We start from the raw sequence: 17,500 nt of genomic DNA, 5'->3' as shown, positions 1-17,500 counted from the left end.
TTGGCGCCATAGTGCGCAAAGTTTAAAACCCCAGGTGAGTGGGGAGGAGCAGATGGGAGCAATCCGCTGATAATCGGAGGAGCTGACTCCATGATGCGAAATTAGGAACTGCTGTTAACCGGAGAGCAGTGTCCTTGAAGCTGTTGGTGAGAGCAGCGAGTTTAGCAAGTGTCTTGAAACAGTGTTGCAAGCAAGAGTCTGAACTTCTGATTTATGTCTATATGTTAGGTCGTGTCATATTTTGTTTGCCCACGTGCACATTTATTTTTTCTACAAATAAAAAGCGCTTATATTTTTGATAACTTCGAGTCCTGAAGCTGTGTTCCACCATCCAACTCTTGAACTCAACCATGACGGTCTATCCTGGTAGAGAGAAGCGTCTGCTTTTCCACAATGATGTTCTTTAAGCTGTCCATGTGTAAGTAGGAGTGTCTGTGTGTGTGTGTGTGTGTGTGTGTGTGTGTGGGCGTGCATGTGTGTGTGCACGCGCCCGTGTGTGTGTGTCACAGAAACGGTGGCAGCTTGACATCGGAATCTCGTCAGGATCCCCTGAGGATGTCCATGAGGTCCCCAAAGGTGACAAAGCCACCACACACTACACACTACACTATACTGTAAAATACACTATCGTATGTCTCACTATACTATAAACCAATTGTTCTCAAGTCTCAATTTTTTTGAACAAACACCCACTTCTTCTCATCATTAGCCTGCCACCACCCCCTTAACCTCATCATAAGCTGTTCCAATGCCCCTCTTAGTATAAAAAAACAAAATAGTTTAATGCCCCGCATTTGCAACTGAGCAAAACAAACAAAACTAAATAAACAGCGCTCCCTTTTGCCTGGAAAGCCAGAATAAATGTGATATTAAATGTGAATGTTTAGTGATTGGTCCACCAGTTTCAGGGCCTGTGGCATTGTCCGAAACTTAACCCACTCACAGGCAAAAATAATTTTGGCTGCTGGCGGGTGGGGCTAGTTAAATAGGGTACTTCACAAGTAAGTACATTGGACACGTATCAATGGATTGATTAAGTGTATTTCATTATTTGAATGATGTGTGTGTGTGTGTGTGTGTGTGTGTGTGTGTGTGTGTGTGTGTGTGTGTGTGTGTGTGTGTGTGTGTGTGTGTGTGTGTGTGTGTGTGTGTGTGTGTGTGTGTGTGTGTGGGCAGCTGAGACATAACCCATTCAACAGCATGCAGGTGGATATTGAGTCAGAGCGTCCGTATCCTCAACTGCACAACGGCGCTCAGGGGAGCTGCAAGGACTGCACACTGGGTAAGGACAACACACACCTGTGTGTGTGTGTGTGTGTGTGTGTGTGCAGTGGCTCGATCACGGGCCCCGGTGCGAGTATCCAGCACGGGCCCTCGGAGGTTGTGCTAATTTTATTTAGGATATTTTATCTAGCCACGGTGAAAGGGTGGGCTATATTCTTTGCAATTGCAATAGCATAGTGAATGCTGCAACGTATGTGCTCATTCACATCATAGAGTATTTAAGTTATCTGTCCCCAAAAAAACAGGACAAACGCAAAGAAAGGCTTTCGGAATATGTGTCTACAGACCGGTTGAGACAGGGACAGGGGACTGGAGACAGTAGCAGTATGTGCGTGTGTGCTTGCGAGCGCATGGTGCCTGCTGACAGCAGGCTACACAGACGAGGGAGACAACCCTGCTGATCTTAAGCACCCCAGTTTACTTTAAACTTCATAAAAAATAACACTAAGGACTTAAAAGATAGATAGCACAATCAACAGGATATGCCTTCATAATGATTTCAACCTTCCACTACCCCACATACACAAGGTGCCATTGCAAAGTAGTTTTGCGTCCTTTGGCATCATCAAATAACGGCACAATATGCAATGCTGGCTACCATAAACATGGGAAAAGATGGAGAGGGTGCATGAATGGAAACACAACATCCAAGACAACCATGACAACACATTGGTGACAGCCCACCAGTAAAACATACACAGATAGAGCTCTACACACGCACACAGAATCGCCCACTTATTTAGATGTATTTCTCCCCTCCCCTAGCTGACGACTCGAGTCCACTTCGTAACATAGCCAAGCTAACAGAAGAACTTAACTTATATTATGCTAACAGGAGAAACGCTAGATGATAAAATCAACATGGAGTGGAGATGCTGTTAGCAAGTCAGCACAACTAGTTGTCAATTGGAGAACACACAACTAAGTTATAATGCTGGGAATAACTACAGCAATACCGCTGTCACAGATATACAAACTAGAATGGACACCGTTAAAAATGTGCCTTTTTCGTTTAGCCAGACCCTGCCGAACCCAGACAACTGGACTAGAAATGTGACAACAATTGGAAAATACCTGAAGGAGATGAGTGATATGAAATCAATATAATGTCACGGCGGACATTATTATAGGGAAACCTGTCCTTACCTTCTTCGTAGCGTCTTCGAAATCTTCTTAGATAATATCCAAGGAGGTCTAATATCCATAGGATGTTCTTGCTAGCCAGTAGCCATCTCTATTCTTGGCGAATGAAGTGACTAAACTCATTTTATATTCCGCCTTCAAGAAAGCCAACAACGCATACTACTACAACATAGATAAGATGAGAACAAAAGGCCACGTTCGACTGACCAGCATGCATTTAATTTGAATTGGTAAGGGAATCAATCATGTGGTAATTCCAAACAGAACGTTACCACTGGCGACTCGCGCTCCCTGTTTACATACAGCCAATGATAGTGTATGAAAATATATATCCCACAATTCCTGGCCGCAATGTAAAAAATAAAATGCACAAATATAGCGTTCATGTGTTACCTTTATTGCTATTTGAAACATTTGTCTGAATAATTTGACTGCCCATATAATGACCTGTAGCAATATAGTAACTAAAAGTGCCCATTTGCAATTGATTTGATGCTCTAAATTCCCACCGTCTTGTGGGAGTCTGCCACGGTCTATAAATAGTGTCTGGACACGGTATGAGAGTGCAGTGGTTACTTTGCGTATCCATTCTTCGACTCGCAATCAACGAGTATACAGGAGGGGCCCGCGAACCATTTCGAAGGGCCCGTTCGCGGGCCCCTCAATGGTCGCGGGCCCTGGTGCGACGGCACCTGCTGCACCTGCTTTTGTTACGCCCCTGTGTGTGTGTGCGTGTGTGTGTGTGTGTGTGTGTGTACACGTGTGTGTGTACCGTATGTACTGTATGTGCATGCAAATTAGTGTGTGTGTGTGTGTGTGTGTGTGTGTGTGTGTGTGAGAGAGAGAGAGAGAGAGAGAGAGAGAGAGAGAGAGAGAGAGAGAGAGACAGACAGACAGAGAGAGACAGAGAGAGAGAGAGAGAAAGAGACGTTGTAAGACCCAGTAATCAATGTATCATACGGTAATATAACTGTGTGGTACATTGATACCTTGCTGTATTGTGTTGTGTGTGTCTATGTAGAGAGTACATCTTCACTGGTGGAGCAAGAGAGCCAGCCCAGCTCAGCCAGATTGACCCTTGAACCCGGAGTACTAGCAGCAGGAGCAGCAGGAACAGCCAGGGTGGAGGCTGAGGAGCCCAAACCACCAGCAGCCAAGCGGCCTGCACCCGTACCCCGCAAGAGGACCAAGCCTCCCCGAGGCCCTAGCTCACACACACAAACAAACGCAGACAGCAATGGTGGCCAGAGGTCAGCGGTCGTCTCCCCGACGTCAGACAGCTGGTCAGGGGTCGTCTCCCCTACGACCTCACTGACCTCCGTGACCTCTGGGCTGCTGAAGGAGACGTCCAGCTGCAGCTCCATCGAGTCGCACCTGAGGAACGAGCCAATGGAATCGCAGACGAGGAGGCAGCCAATCGAATCGCAGCCGAGGAGGGGGCCAATCGAGTCATACCTGAGGAGTGAGCCAATGAGAGGAGAGGAAGTCCTGGAGGGGGGGGCTGTGGAGGTGAGGACTGCTGTGGAGAGGAGAGCAAAAGAGGAGGAGAATAAGGAGGAGAAGAGGAAAGAGGATGAGGAGGAGAAACGGCTTTTTACACCAGTGGCCCGAGTCGAAGGTCGAGACAGAATGTGGAAACCAGAGGACATCGTCCAGCAACACAGACCTACAATGAAGCCAAATGGAAATGCCCAAAGAGAGACCAGGTCAAGGTCAAATGACGGTGATAAGAGAGTGACCTCCTCAAGGTCAAATGAAGGTGAACAGAGAGTGACCTCCTCAAGGTCAAATGAAGGTGAACAGAGGGAGAGCAGCACAGAGCAGAGGGCCATCAGTATAAGGCAGCCGAGGGAGATCTACTCAATGCCAAATGAAGGTGTTCAGAGAGTGGCAACCTCAAGGTTAGATAAAGGTCAAGAGAGGGAGATCATCTCAAGGTCTGACAGAGGTCAAGAGAGAGAGACTCCGCCCTTGACAGACTGGCCACGACGAGATGCAGGACAACACCTGGACACGTTGCCGTCCCCGCCGGATTCAGGACGCCGTTTGGAAGCCTCACCTGTCCTGCACCAGGATGAGTGGACACCAGGCACCAGGACAGCAGACGGCAAGGTACTCAAGGACCCCAGAGGAGCCAGGGCCGCGTGGTCTCCTAGTCCAGAGCGGATGTCCAGAGAGAGAGAAACACTTCAGGACTCCCCACAGAGGTGGACGGACTCCACCACTCTGCAGACTCCTCAGACAATGGAGCCAGACATCAGAATCCCAGTATTAGTTGCAGACACAGCTGCACTCAAGGCTCCAAAAGGTGAGATGATTTTGTTATGGATTGTGTAGGGGGTGGGGGTGGGGGGGGGGGTATTAATTTTAATCAGAGACACTTGATTGCAAATGTCCAGCAGCAGATAAACTGGTACTTCATTGGATAAAAGTACTTCATTTCAGATTTAGTTTTTACGATTTCTTCAATCAATCAAATGCAGTTGATTTTAACATTATTGTCTGTAACTTCTACAGCAGTATTCTTTCAACATTTAAATCACATTATTTGTGTTTCTTTGCCCCAGACACAATACACGACTCAAAAAGGCCTAATCCATCATCTGTCCTGAACGTGACAGCAAAGCCAGCCGACACAGACAGAGCCAAGTCTCCCCAGAAGGTGTCGGCCGCACACGCCTCCAAACACTCGGAGGAGGGAGACTCCATCGCCAAGGTATGAGGGGAGGGAGCTGTGTCCAATATGTTGCATCTATTTTGTGGAATATTTTAGCAGGTAATATTAACATGATCAATAGCCTAGGTGGTTTTAAAAGGGCTTTGAAAACATGGTTTAAAGATCAGTCAGTGCAGTATTTCACTTTCAGTGTAAACAATATGTGTTATGTGTATGCTATATATTTAATGTGTTATAGTTTTAGTTTGGTCCCAGTGCCACTCATTTTAACAACTGCTGCATTTTAACACCAAGGACCACAATGGAAATAAGCTTCCTAGCTTTTTTGTGATATCCTGACTCTTCGTTTTTTTAATCTAAGTATGTGGTGCGGTTTATATGAAACTCAATCATGTATTTATTTTATGTATATGAACTGAAGATGTCAAATAAAATCAGTCATTCATTCATTCATTCGTGCAAGGTGCTGGAGTGGTTCAACCGCAGCACGGACAGCAGCAACAGACAGGACACTGACCTGGACGACACCAAGGACGACATCACAGACTCAGAAGAAGAGGCCAAGATGACGATGAGCAAGACGTCTGGGAACGTTTACACCATCGTGCCGCGTCAGGAGATGCCCAAGGAGAAGAAGAAACTGTTCCCTGATGATGCGTGTTGGGGGGAGGAGGGGAGTCTAGATCTGTCGGACGAGCAAAGTGATCCACAGGTGGACACCCCCAACATTATGGTGCGGCCGTTTCAGCCTGGCCTAAGCAGGAACTCTCCTTACCAGCCAGACAGTCCACATGCACTGGAGAAATCAGACACCGGTCACCAACAACAACAGTACTACTACAGCCAATCAAGACGCCAGACTGAGACCAGCTCTCAACTTCAACACATAGACAAGTCAAGACATCAAGAAGAGGTTACTTACCAACCTCAACATTCTGACCAGTTCAGACTTCAAACAGAGGCTAGTTACCAACCACAACGATCCAGCCAACTACCAATCCAGACAGAAGCTGGCTATCAACCTCAACGTTCCAGCCAGTCATCATTCCAGAAGGAGACAAGTTACCACCCTCAATACTCCATCCAATCACACGATCGAAAAGAGATGAGCTATCAATCCCATCGCTTCCAATCCCCAACCAAAACAGAACCAAAAGCAGAAACAGACCCATCAAAAATCTCACACGAGGCCAATTATCCCATTCATTTATCTGGTAAAACAGAAGCAGGGCATCAGTCCCATCATCCAGCCACCCCCAAACACAACAAAGAGATGCCAGTGAAGACCCACCCACCTGTCCATGCTGTGGTGAGAACAGAGACAGTTCTCAGAGCTCAGCAGCAAAGGCCTGAAGCCCAGAGACACAACCCGGCTCGACTGGAGGATGGAGGTGCTTCAAGGGGACACGGTCCAGCCAGACAAGAGGATGGAGGTGGCTCAAGAGGACAGGACACAGGAAATGAAGGAACATCTCGCCAAAGCCAAAGAAGCTCTCATTCCCAGCAGGGAAGCCTGGGATCAGATCAAGATGAGAGGCCAAAAATTGCCAATCTGAAGTCTTTCTGGGAGAAAGGGAACAGCGGGCCCAAGATACTGATAAGCAGAACTAATGTTAATACTGAAAACAAAAGGCAGACTCCAGATAAACAAATGGACATTGGACCAGGACCATTTGTCAGTGAACAAATTGAGGAGCCACAGAAATCTGTTCAGAATTTTGAGATTAGAACTATGAGTCCCTCTTTGAAGCCAAGCAGTGAGAAGAGACCACAGAGAAAGCAAGTTATAGAAAGTCATGAGGAAAGACCACAAAGAAAACAGGTTGTAGAAATACACGAGGAGAATCCAAAAAGAAAACAGGTTATAGAAATACATGAAGACAGACCACACAGCACACAGGTCATAGAAATAGAGGCACAGCAGGAAAATGTTGTAGATGATATGCCAATCAAGCAAAAGTATACAAGTGTGGACACTTTTGACAAGAGCACTGCAAGTGCATCATCTACTGAAAGGATGGATTCGTTGGAGATGAGGAGTCACCTTAATAAAGATGTTACTTCTTCAGAGGTGAAAGAGTCCCCTATGTCATCCAGTAACAGCAGATTTGCAAAGAAAGTGACTGAAGAGGCAACAAAGCACCCATATACACCAGTTCAGACTCATCCTGCCCGCGACCCACCTCTTTACACCTATACAGCTCACAACACACCTGGGTGCACCTCTACAGCCCACGACATGCTCATTCAGACTCATACTGCCTGTGAGACACCTGTCTCCTCCAAACATCCAGACCAGGCTTCAAAAGCTGAAGTTCGAGATAAGGACATGACACCTGAATCCGGATCTCAGTCAAGGGTAAGCCTACAAGTACTGCCCACCAGTCCAGTTCTGTCGGCCAAACAGCAGGACAGCCAGCACTTTGAGAACCGTCGAGAGCGTCTCAGGCAGCTCAAGTCCTTCTGGGAGAATGAGTTGAAGGGATCCAAAGTCACCACCAGTAAACCAAGAGAGTCTTCAGTCACGTCATCCTCCAACCTCACCAAGCGTTTCACGAAGTCAGCCTTCGACCTCAGGTCCACTGGACTCGCTTCTGATGATGACGAGGATGTGGCGGACGACCACAACTATTCCGGTTTCGCCATGAAAGGAAAACCTGACAAACCATGTCTGGCCGACACCAACTTTAAGAGCCTGAAAGACTTTTGGGCAGGATCCCTCTCAGCTCAAGGGAGGCCCAAATCCCCCACCTCCAACACATCTAGGATCCAGAGTCCAGCTGCAGTCAAACCTCATGAATGCCCCTCCTCCCCCTCCACCAAGAGCCGGGCCAGGGAGGGGGAGACAGGCGGCCGCAGGTCCTCAGTGGACAGCCGCACGGGGAAGACCAGGATGTCCGGACCCGGACTGGACCAGCGCCGAGAGCGTGCTGCTCCTCAGGTACAGTAGCCGGAATTACTGGTAGTGTTCAACAGAAAAACCTACATTTGTACCTCATTGGGTGTTTGAATCACCAATTCAATGATTTGTATTGCACTGTACTGTACTCTACTGTATGTGTGTTTGTGTTTGTATGAGTGCTAGTGCTGCAAAACAATTTCTCTACTCTGACACTGTAACACAGTATTACTTACATACTTACAGTATTTACTTACTCTCTATTACTTACTTCCTACTCACCACCAGACCCGGCGGAACTCGGAGCAGGTGTCCATCAGCAGCGCCCTCAGGAACCAGAACCGCTCCAACCAGAACCGCAGAACCAGCACGGGGAACCTGAACGAGAGAGCCGCAGCCATGCGCAGGGCCTCTAGCATGCACTCTCTAGCCTACAGAGAGGATGAAGAGGACAGCTGCTCCCCCAAACCAGGCAGGAGGAACCAGGACCCCCTCTCCACAGCAGCCGCCAAGCCCAAGAAGACGCAGGAGTTTGGGTTGAGCTTCGGCAAGAAGACGGTAGAGAAAGAAGCAGGGAAAAGCAGAGAGAAAGCCAATGAGAGGAGGCCGTCGAGGACCATGGATGATTCGCCTCTGGCGCGCTCCTTCATCCCAAGGGACTACCAGCACTACCTGGGCATACCTGAGCGCACGGGCACCTGCCCTGCTGCGCCTCCCCCTGCCCCGCCTCAACAGGAGGCCAGGGAACAGTTGTGTACCTCCTTCTCCGCCGAGCCCGAGTGCGAATGGAGCAGAGGAGGAGGGCCAGCTAGGTCAGTGTATTTAGTCAGTCATTTCGTTTTTCTCAAGTAAAATCTGTTTGATTACGTCGCAGCGCAACGACAGCCAGTGCCACTATTGTATGGATGTTTTTTTTGTTTGTTTCTAGTGGACTATCTAAGAAGCATATTCAACCACCAACTATTAATGAATTTATAGGCATAAGATGCCGTTGCGTCACCTGACGCCTGAGCCCAAAAAAACGTCTTTGACCCCTATACAGATACATTTTTCCTCTCCCTCATAGGTCCAGCACACCTGTGGGAGCGGAAGAGGCTGGGGGAAGGAGGGGCAGTCTGGGACCACGCCCATACAGTGCAAGAACCAATGAGGAGTTAAGTCAGGGATCACCAAGGTTACGGTCCGCTTACCAACCCCAGAGAGCCAATGAGGAGTTTAGTCCAGAGTCACCCAAACTACACCCATCTTACGGTACAAGGACCAATGAGGAGCTTCCTCAGGGGTCGCCAAGGTTACGCCCCGCCTACCAGTCGCAACGGGCCAATGAGGAGTCTCCGAGGAGCAGCACCTCTGGCAGCTGGACCTCTTCACGCAAGAACTCCAAATGTAAGATTCACCAATTTCTGTTGCACACAAACACACACACACACACACACACACACACACACACACACACACACACACACACACACACACACACACACACACACACACACTGGCTGTCTTCAAGATGCATGAAATATTTATAACATGTTTCCTGCAACAGTAACAGGGTGTGCTAACCAGACCCGGTTGTGCTCTCAAGTCATGAGCCTATGGCAGCTGAGAAGGAGCTTCAATGTGCCAAGAAAACACAGTAACGATTGAACGGCATTGAATTTTAGCCATTATCTGCTAACTCTGTTAGCCACTTTCAGTATGATTAGCAACCGGCAACCAACTATGTTGCTAACTGGCTCACAATGATGGTGTTTTGAAATGTGCTCCACAGTGAACATGCTAGAGATAATTTCACACTCCATGAACAATGACTTCTACATACCTGTTGGTAAAACACCCTTTTATCTAAAATGACAGAACAAACAAAGAAAGAAAAACGAACAAACAAACAAATAAAAATCCTTTTTTTACAGTCCCGCAGGGAATCACAGTTGTGTAGTCTAGGATGTGTGTACAAAGACAGCACTTCTTGAGAAGGTGATTTCCCCACTAATAAACTTGTTTACAGGTCTAGCTGAGGCTGTGTGTGTGTGTGTGTGTGTGTGTGTGTGTGTGTGTGTGTGTGTGTGTGTGTGTGTGTGTGTGTGTGTGTGTGTGTGTGTGTGTGTGTGTGTGTGCGTGTGTGTGTGCATGCGTGTTTGAGCGACACGAACACATTTTCCTCTAATGCGTCCCCGTGCCACGAATTTTCCCAGAAAACAACTGATGAAAGTCACAAGGGGGGGATAAAGAGACATTAAATGATGCAGGGTGTGTAGTGTGTGTGCGTGTGCGTGTGCGTGTGATTGTGTCTGTGTCTGTGTCTGTGTCTGTGTCTGTGTCTGTGTCTGTGTCTGTGTCTGTGTGTGTGTGTGTGTGTGTGTGTGTGTGTGTGTGTGTGTGTGTGTGTGTGTCCGCTAATGGGCTCCCCCTTGTTTGGTCTCTGTCTGACCACACTAGAGTGCTCACTCTGTTGTTTGCTTGTCTGCTTGTTTGTTCATTTCTGTCGCTGGCCACAGCAGGGCGACAGAGAATCGCTTCTGTGCAGCAAGAGCGATACGAGTGTTTGAAGAGACTACCGTATGTCCGTTACAAGCAGAAGGCAAAGCATTCAAACAGTCCTATTGGCTGTGGTCACTGACCTCTACACAGTCATTGGCTGTCGCGACTTCTAGTCTCCAGAATCGCTTTTGTCGCGCGAATCAATACAAAGTCAATTACTTTCGTCGCTCGTCTCGCTCATGTCACGCTTGGTCTATTTGTGTGGTTATTGTTTTTTTTTTTTTATAACTCAAATACCACCATCTCCACTTGCAAACCCGTTTCGGCCCTTAGCCCATTTTAGCCTGATGCTAGGTATACGTTGTTTGCCTTTTGAGATTTTAGCTTTTTTAAAAATATGTGGGTATGTTAGAGCTGAATGAACACTGTCTTACTGTATGCAAGATGAGGGTCCTAGCCTTTAAATGCAACAATTTCATTGTTTTTGTGCTTTGAAGGCTAAAAAGGGTTAAGTCATCGTCAGTGCGTCAGTTTGACATTTTTTTCTCCCGTACCCAAAGTTATTTATTTTACTCAAGAAGTTGAGCACACCCACTACTACACTTGAAGAGCATATTTAGTCCCACTCTGTACAAATAACACTTCACCTTGTGTGTGTGTGTGTTTACACCTGGTCTCCTAGGCGACGAGGATGAAGGGGAGGGGCCAGTCCAGAGGGCCTTGCGGAGGGCTGCGTACCGGCCGGCGTACACCAAGAGCCTGGAGGACATTACCATGGAGATAGGTGAGGCCACACACACGCACGCACACACACACACACGCACGCGCACACACACACACACACACACACACACACACACACACGCACGCACGCACGCACGCACACACGCACACACACAGACACACACACAAGCGCGCGCGCACACACACACACACACAGACAACGCATAGATATACAGTCATGTGTGTGTGTGCATGCGTGTGTGTATGTGTGTGTGTGTGTGTGAGAGAGAGAGAGAGAGAGAGAGAGAGAGAGAGAGAGAGAGAGAGAGAGAGAGAGAGAGGGAGAGAGAGATTGTTTTTGTGTAACTTTGTCGGTCTCATCTCCACCTGTCTCTCCCACAGGACCTGAGAGGGACAATGACCACACACACATTTTCATGCACAGCAGTGGCGATGGTAACCATGCACACACACACACACTCACACAGACACACGCATGCACGCATGCACGCAAACACACACACACACACACACACCCACACAGATTAACACGCACTGCTTGTCTTTGCCCTGCCAACAGATAGACTCCCATGCGCCCTTTATGCTACATGTATTCAGCGCTATACAACATCAGTGTGGCTCCTACATTGTACATGCACTTGTGTGTTGTCACCAAGCACTCTAGCACAGTGGTTCTTAACCTGTTTTTCTAAACGCACCCCCTTACCTGTGCCCAAGACAAGCCGCGCACCCCCATCCCAAACATCTACACGTACATACGCACTAAAAAATGATTGAAGTGATTAATTACATTGATTCTTGCTTGAGACATTAATCAATACCATAATCCCTTTACATGGGGACCAAAACATGTTTTACATTGGTTTTGATTTGGCCTAGGCTAATTATTATGTTTGTAAGCAGAATTTTGGTCGCATCCTCAACAACAACAACAAAATCTGCGCACCCCCTGACATCTCTGGCGCAATCCCAGGGGGTGCCCGCTGTAGGGGTAGTCGCGTGAGAATCGGAATTCTCACACGGTACGCACCACGTAATGTAGGTACAGTCGCGTAAGAATCGGAATTCTTACACGGGTCGCACCGGTAATGTAATTGAAGTTACGTTAATGTATGGGAAGCTGCGTGTGGATTTACTCCTCATGCGGCTATACCAGGAATTGAAGGTAAAATCTTGTTTGGGAATTTAATTAATTATGAATTAATTACTATTAATAAACAAATTAATTAAAATGTAATTTAAGGACCGTCTCATAAAATCCTTGGATTATCAATCACAATATTCAACAATAAATTGCTAAACACAGAATTAATAATACGTTTTGTACTGGGGTTACTCAGCGGGGCACAGTGAACGATGAGAGTATGAGACCTATTCTCTGTGATCAGCTGGGGTACACAAGCACAAAGGTTGATCTGAAGGCAAAGTTCTAATAGTAGGTTGGTTGGGTGTACAAAGTAACAAGGACAACAAAATGCAATCAAATGATTTACTTTTATTAACTACTAGGTAATCTAATAAAATGCATTACATTCAAAGTCGGTTAAATGGAATAATAACAAAATTAAGGCACAATAATATAAAACAAGAAAGAAATAAAAGAGGGGAAAAGAAAGAAGAGGGGAACAGGCTTTCAGCCTGTGTGTGTGTGTGTGTGTGTGTGTGTGTGTGTGTGTGTGTGTGTGTGTGTGTGTGTGTAGCAGAGGTCTGGTTGCTATAGGCTACCACGTGTGTGTGTGGTTGGCTAAGCTAGCATTAGCTACAGAAAGCATAGACAATGGAAAGGCTACTGATAAGTAGCTGCTTAGCAAAGGCCTAATGTCGACTAGGTAGGGCCCAAAGGGTCCACAACAACGTCTGGGTTTCTGTAATAAATGCACACAATTCCGAGTGGAATAGAGAGAGAAATGGAAGGGGATGAGAGAGTAGTAGTCAGTGGGAGGAACTCGCGCCGATTACTGTGTGTATGTCTGTTGCTGGGCAACAATGGCGTCCTCTCGGCTAGGTTAACGTTAGCATCAGAACCATGAACAATAGGGATAGCTAGCAGCTATGTAACAAGTAAACCGTGTGGTTTCAGGCGCTTCAAGTCCCTTAGTGGACGCGCGAATGTATCAAAGGGTTCTGGAATTAACGATAACAAGTCCGAGTAGAACAGGGAGAGAAAGAAAACGAAATAAAAGAAATAACAAGTGGGAGACGTTGCCGTCTACGCAGCCATTACGAGTTGTAAAACTACAGGAAGTGGGGTTCCAGCGTGCTTGTGTAGACGCTGCAAGCCCAACTTGGCTAATGGCTAACTTGCAGAGCGCTCCGAGCAGAGTTGGCTATTCAGAGAATGGTTTACTACAGATTATGCACTCAAGGTGTATAAAAGAGTACCGAATGCTCGGAGGGTTCTGAGAATCAAGTATTTCGAAAGGGAGAGAGTGAAAGAACGAGAGAGAGAGGGAGAGAGATAGAGAGAGAAGGGAAAGAGAGATGGAACTCTAGTAGCTATGCGTGTCTGTGTAAACAAATGGTCAGCGTTGCGTGGAGCTAACCTGGGGCCTGTTATGGCCCGTTACAACAAAAGGCGCAGCGCGTGTATTTCTGGACTAGTCAGCGAAACGGCCGCGCTATGACGGTCCTCGGAGAGTTCCAAACATTGATGGTTAAATCAATACTTGAACTATTCCGTGCGAACGACACAAGCGGGGTCGCTAGGCTTAGTAGCCAGTAATACAGAATGGGTTAGCAGAGGGGAACCTAAGCTAAGAAGAAGGATAGACAGAGAAGCAGGAGAAATGCAAATAAACATGTGCACATGAAAAATAACTCAAGTCATAGTTCAAAAACACATCTATCTCAGTACATAAGCTATGCCCAGTGCCTACTGTGTGAGATGAAAGGGGTCCAGTTTCCAAGGGCTCGGTACGTCCGTCTGGAAATGGGGATTGCAGTCCACGTTTCGCTCGTCCTCGAGAGTTTGGGGGATGCAAAAGTCTTTGTTGTTGCGGCTTCGAGATTCTTCGGTTGAATCCCAAATACGAGAAGTTTGTTCCACGGAGGCGTGCGTGGATATTTTCTCGCAGTGAACTCGCCTTTAGTTCACAGTGTCCGGATGAAAGTCTGAAGATATGACCAGGCAGGATCTTAGACTTGAAGTGAGGAATTCTTTGCAAAGTGTGTGTAAGATGAACTAAGCAGTCTATGTTAACAATTTGTTATTCGGCCAGATATCAAACAATACTTCGTCCAAAATGATGCGCAAGTTGCTCTATGCGTCTCGTCTGTCCAGCAGTCAAAACTAGAGTGACGAACAATGGTCCCTGGGGAACACTTCACGTGTGGCCAGGTGATTGTGAATGGGGCTTTGGTCACAGCGCCTCCTAAAGGAGGAGGACTGAGAACAACATGGCAGGGACCCTGGGCCAGCCATTTGGTGGTCAGAGGGGAAGTAACTCTTTTACTAATGATTATTGATGACCTTCGTCTCAATCATCATCAGTTTGAGTCACATGATTCTCATAACTTTGTCATGAACTTCTCTGCGTAGAGAAGTGGCAGGAATTGTACCTACACCGCACCCACCCCAGGTTGAGAACCACTGATCTAGCACACTACACACTACACTACATAGGACATCCTATGCTACTCTGCAGTACTGTATGTCATCCTATTGCTTACTGCTGCACAGCATCCTATGGTACTATGCAGTCATACTGTATGGGAAACACAGTGTATAAGTATTGCACACTCTGTAGAAATTACTACAATTACTGACATTGCTGCCATATACTACACGTGTATGCAGAATGAGCAGCGTGTATGTGTGTGAATGTGTGAGTGTGTGAATGTGTGTGCAGCAACATGTTTGATGAAAATGAATGACAGACAGCTCATCACACAAATCACATTCTCTCTCCTCTCCCATCCCATCCCCTCCTCTCCCCTCCTCTCCTCTCCTCTCCTCTCCTCTCCTCTCCTCTCCTCTCCTCTCCTCTCCTCTCCTCTCCTCTCCTCTCCTCTCCTCTCCCCCCTCCTCTCCTCTCCTCTCCTCTCATTCTCTCTCCTCTCCTCATCCCCCTCTCCATCCCTCTCCCTCCTCAGCCTCCCCTCCTCCCTCCACTCTCTCCTCCTTTTCAGATGTGGAGCGCATGAGGAAGATGAGTAAATCCGTCCCCTCCTTCCTGCAGGAGGACACACACTCAGCTCAGCTCAGCTCGGTGAGGACACCTGCTGGCCCGGAGTGGAGTTGCATTTAGTACCTTAATGTTAATGGTGTGCATGTGTGTGCGTGTGTGTGTGTGCGTGTGTGTGTGTGTGTGTGTGTGTGTGTGTGTGTGTGTGTGTGTGTGCGCGCACGTGCGTGCGTGTGTGCGTGCACGTTTTTGGCTTAAGCTGAAGTGTGTGTGTGTCCTTGCATGTGTGTGTGTGCGTGTGCGTGTGCGTGTGCGTGTGCGTGTGTGTGTGTGTGTGTGTGTGTGTGTGTGTGTGTGTGTGTGTGTGTGTGACCTGTCCTGTGTAGGTTGGAGATGAGAGTGACTCGTTGTCGGGCATGAGCAGTAGTCATGGCGACGTAACTGGCAGGAGGGGCACGTCCTTCACTAACTACAGCGTTTCCTCTGGCATGGCCGACTCTTCCGTACGTCCCTAACAACATGCCTGTAACACCTTTTACTTTAGCTAGAACTAGACTGCCTGTGCAGTCGCCTTCGACTGCTTAAGGTATATCCTCGAAACGCGACGCTTCCAGTCCCCCATCATTCCTACCACTCCCGTCCACCATTTCGTAAACGTGTATGATACATACAGATGTGACATGACGTGCATAGGCTTAAAACCAAACGACTATTGTGAAAATGATGCAAAAAATGGGGCAAATGGTGATACTGTTTCAATGGTTCAGTGGATATACCACATTAGGTACAGTGTAATAACCAGTGTAACAATATTTAATACAATGTAATACCAGTGTAATACCAGTGTAACACCGCCATTTTTTAAATTTACATCATGTGTTTGTGCGCAAGTGGTATTACATGGTATTGCATATTGTTACACTGGTATTACACTATATTACATGGTATTGCATACTGTTTGTGACAATGCACCCTCTGAGTGCATCGTCACGGCGTCTAAAATGACAGACGCCATTGAAACCATCAGACTCGTTCACCTTTTAACTGTTTCCTTGCCTGCGCTACATCCTTTTGGTCATGGACTTTGGTGATATTTTCCATGTTTCATGAATGCTGTGTGCTGTTTGGTTAGCAGTTTTACATGGGTGCACACATGTTTAGTTTGCTGGCTTTACAGGTCACGAGCATTTAACAGTCTACACAACAAAACATGCTTACTTTATTGTTTAACTGTTGCCCGGGTAAATGGGATCAACTTGAGTAGTTTTGAGTGTCTAGAGACACCATCAAATGTTTGCTAGGTAGCTTGAAACCGCATGGTTCTTACCAGTGGCATGGCATGTTTCAACTGAGAATGTGATTTAATGGGGTGGGTGTGTCCTTGTGCCCAAATGAAATTTAATTATGTGTTTTTAAAAATTCAAACTGTGATTATGTTTGCATGTTGAGATGCACTGATCATGTAAAGAAGGTCTGATGTATGATTGTTTATGGTACCATTTTAATTGTTTCCTGCTAGTAATGTAGCTTGCCTGTGTAGTACACCCCTGCATTTTGTATCAAGTGGAATGGTCCACTCATTAGGGTAGACAGGTGCCCCTTATAATGGGGAGAGTTTCAATTGTCTGGGAAGCTCCATGGAAAGAAGACGTGCGTCTTTGAGCTCCAGAACCTCAGCTGTGTGAGGATATTTGAGTCTGTGACTCTTTGCCATGTAGGCTATTTTTTCTTACTTTGGCTGATACTAGCCTAGTCATTTTTGTACAGTTTGTAAATAGTCCTTAGTCTTTTCTGTTTTCATTTTCGTTGGGTTTCTTTAATTTAGTCACTGGCTCACTGCCTCTCACCTGTGGACTCTAAAAATAAATGGTAAAAATCCACCTCTTGCCTCTGCCGTATCTGTGTGCCATAGCCTTAAGACCCCTCGACACTCTACATTATAACACTGTTACACTCGTTATTACACTGTACCTGATATTGCATATTGTTACACTGGTATTACACTAGTATTACATGGTATTAAATATTGTTACATTGGTTATTACACTGTACCTAATATGATTCACTGAAATGGCGAACCATTAAAATAAGGTGTTACCGGGCAAATCAATCCACTCAGTCAGAAGTTATGGGCCAAATGAAAATTCC

At 46.8% G+C, this 17,500-nt stretch overlaps 1 protein-coding gene across 2 annotated transcripts in view; it reads left to right on the top strand.

The window, feature by feature from the left end:
• Positions 1 to 17,500, top strand: part of LOC134455821 (uncharacterized) — a 56,359-nt gene that overhangs the window by 29,974 nt on the left and 8,885 nt on the right. Inside the window, exons 5-15 of one of the 2 annotated variants that reach the window (XM_063207156.1) lie at positions 510 to 576; positions 1,177 to 1,282; positions 3,449 to 4,735; positions 4,995 to 5,143; positions 5,568 to 8,045; positions 8,292 to 8,815; positions 9,070 to 9,389; positions 11,167 to 11,268; positions 11,610 to 11,663; positions 15,321 to 15,436; positions 15,739 to 15,855. In XM_063207156.1, the coding sequence (XP_063063226.1) occupies positions 510 to 576; positions 1,177 to 1,282; positions 3,449 to 4,735; positions 4,995 to 5,143; positions 5,568 to 8,045; positions 8,292 to 8,815; positions 9,070 to 9,389; positions 11,167 to 11,268; positions 11,610 to 11,663; positions 15,321 to 15,436; positions 15,739 to 15,855 (5,320 nt within the window). The remainder of the gene's footprint in view (positions 1 to 509; positions 577 to 1,176; positions 1,283 to 3,448; positions 4,736 to 4,994; positions 5,144 to 5,567; positions 8,046 to 8,291; positions 8,816 to 9,069; positions 9,390 to 11,166; positions 11,269 to 11,609; positions 11,664 to 15,320; positions 15,437 to 15,738; positions 15,856 to 17,500) is intronic. The other variant, XM_063207157.1, reaches the window with a different exon arrangement.

The sequence above is a fragment of the Engraulis encrasicolus genome, chromosome 9 (genome assembly GCF_034702125.1).
Source record: "Engraulis encrasicolus isolate BLACKSEA-1 chromosome 9, IST_EnEncr_1.0, whole genome shotgun sequence".
NCBI classification, from domain to species: domain Eukaryota; kingdom Metazoa; phylum Chordata; class Actinopteri; order Clupeiformes; family Engraulidae; genus Engraulis; species Engraulis encrasicolus.
The sequence above is the reverse complement of the archived record's forward strand: the minus strand, read 5'-3'. Positions and strand labels throughout refer to the sequence as shown.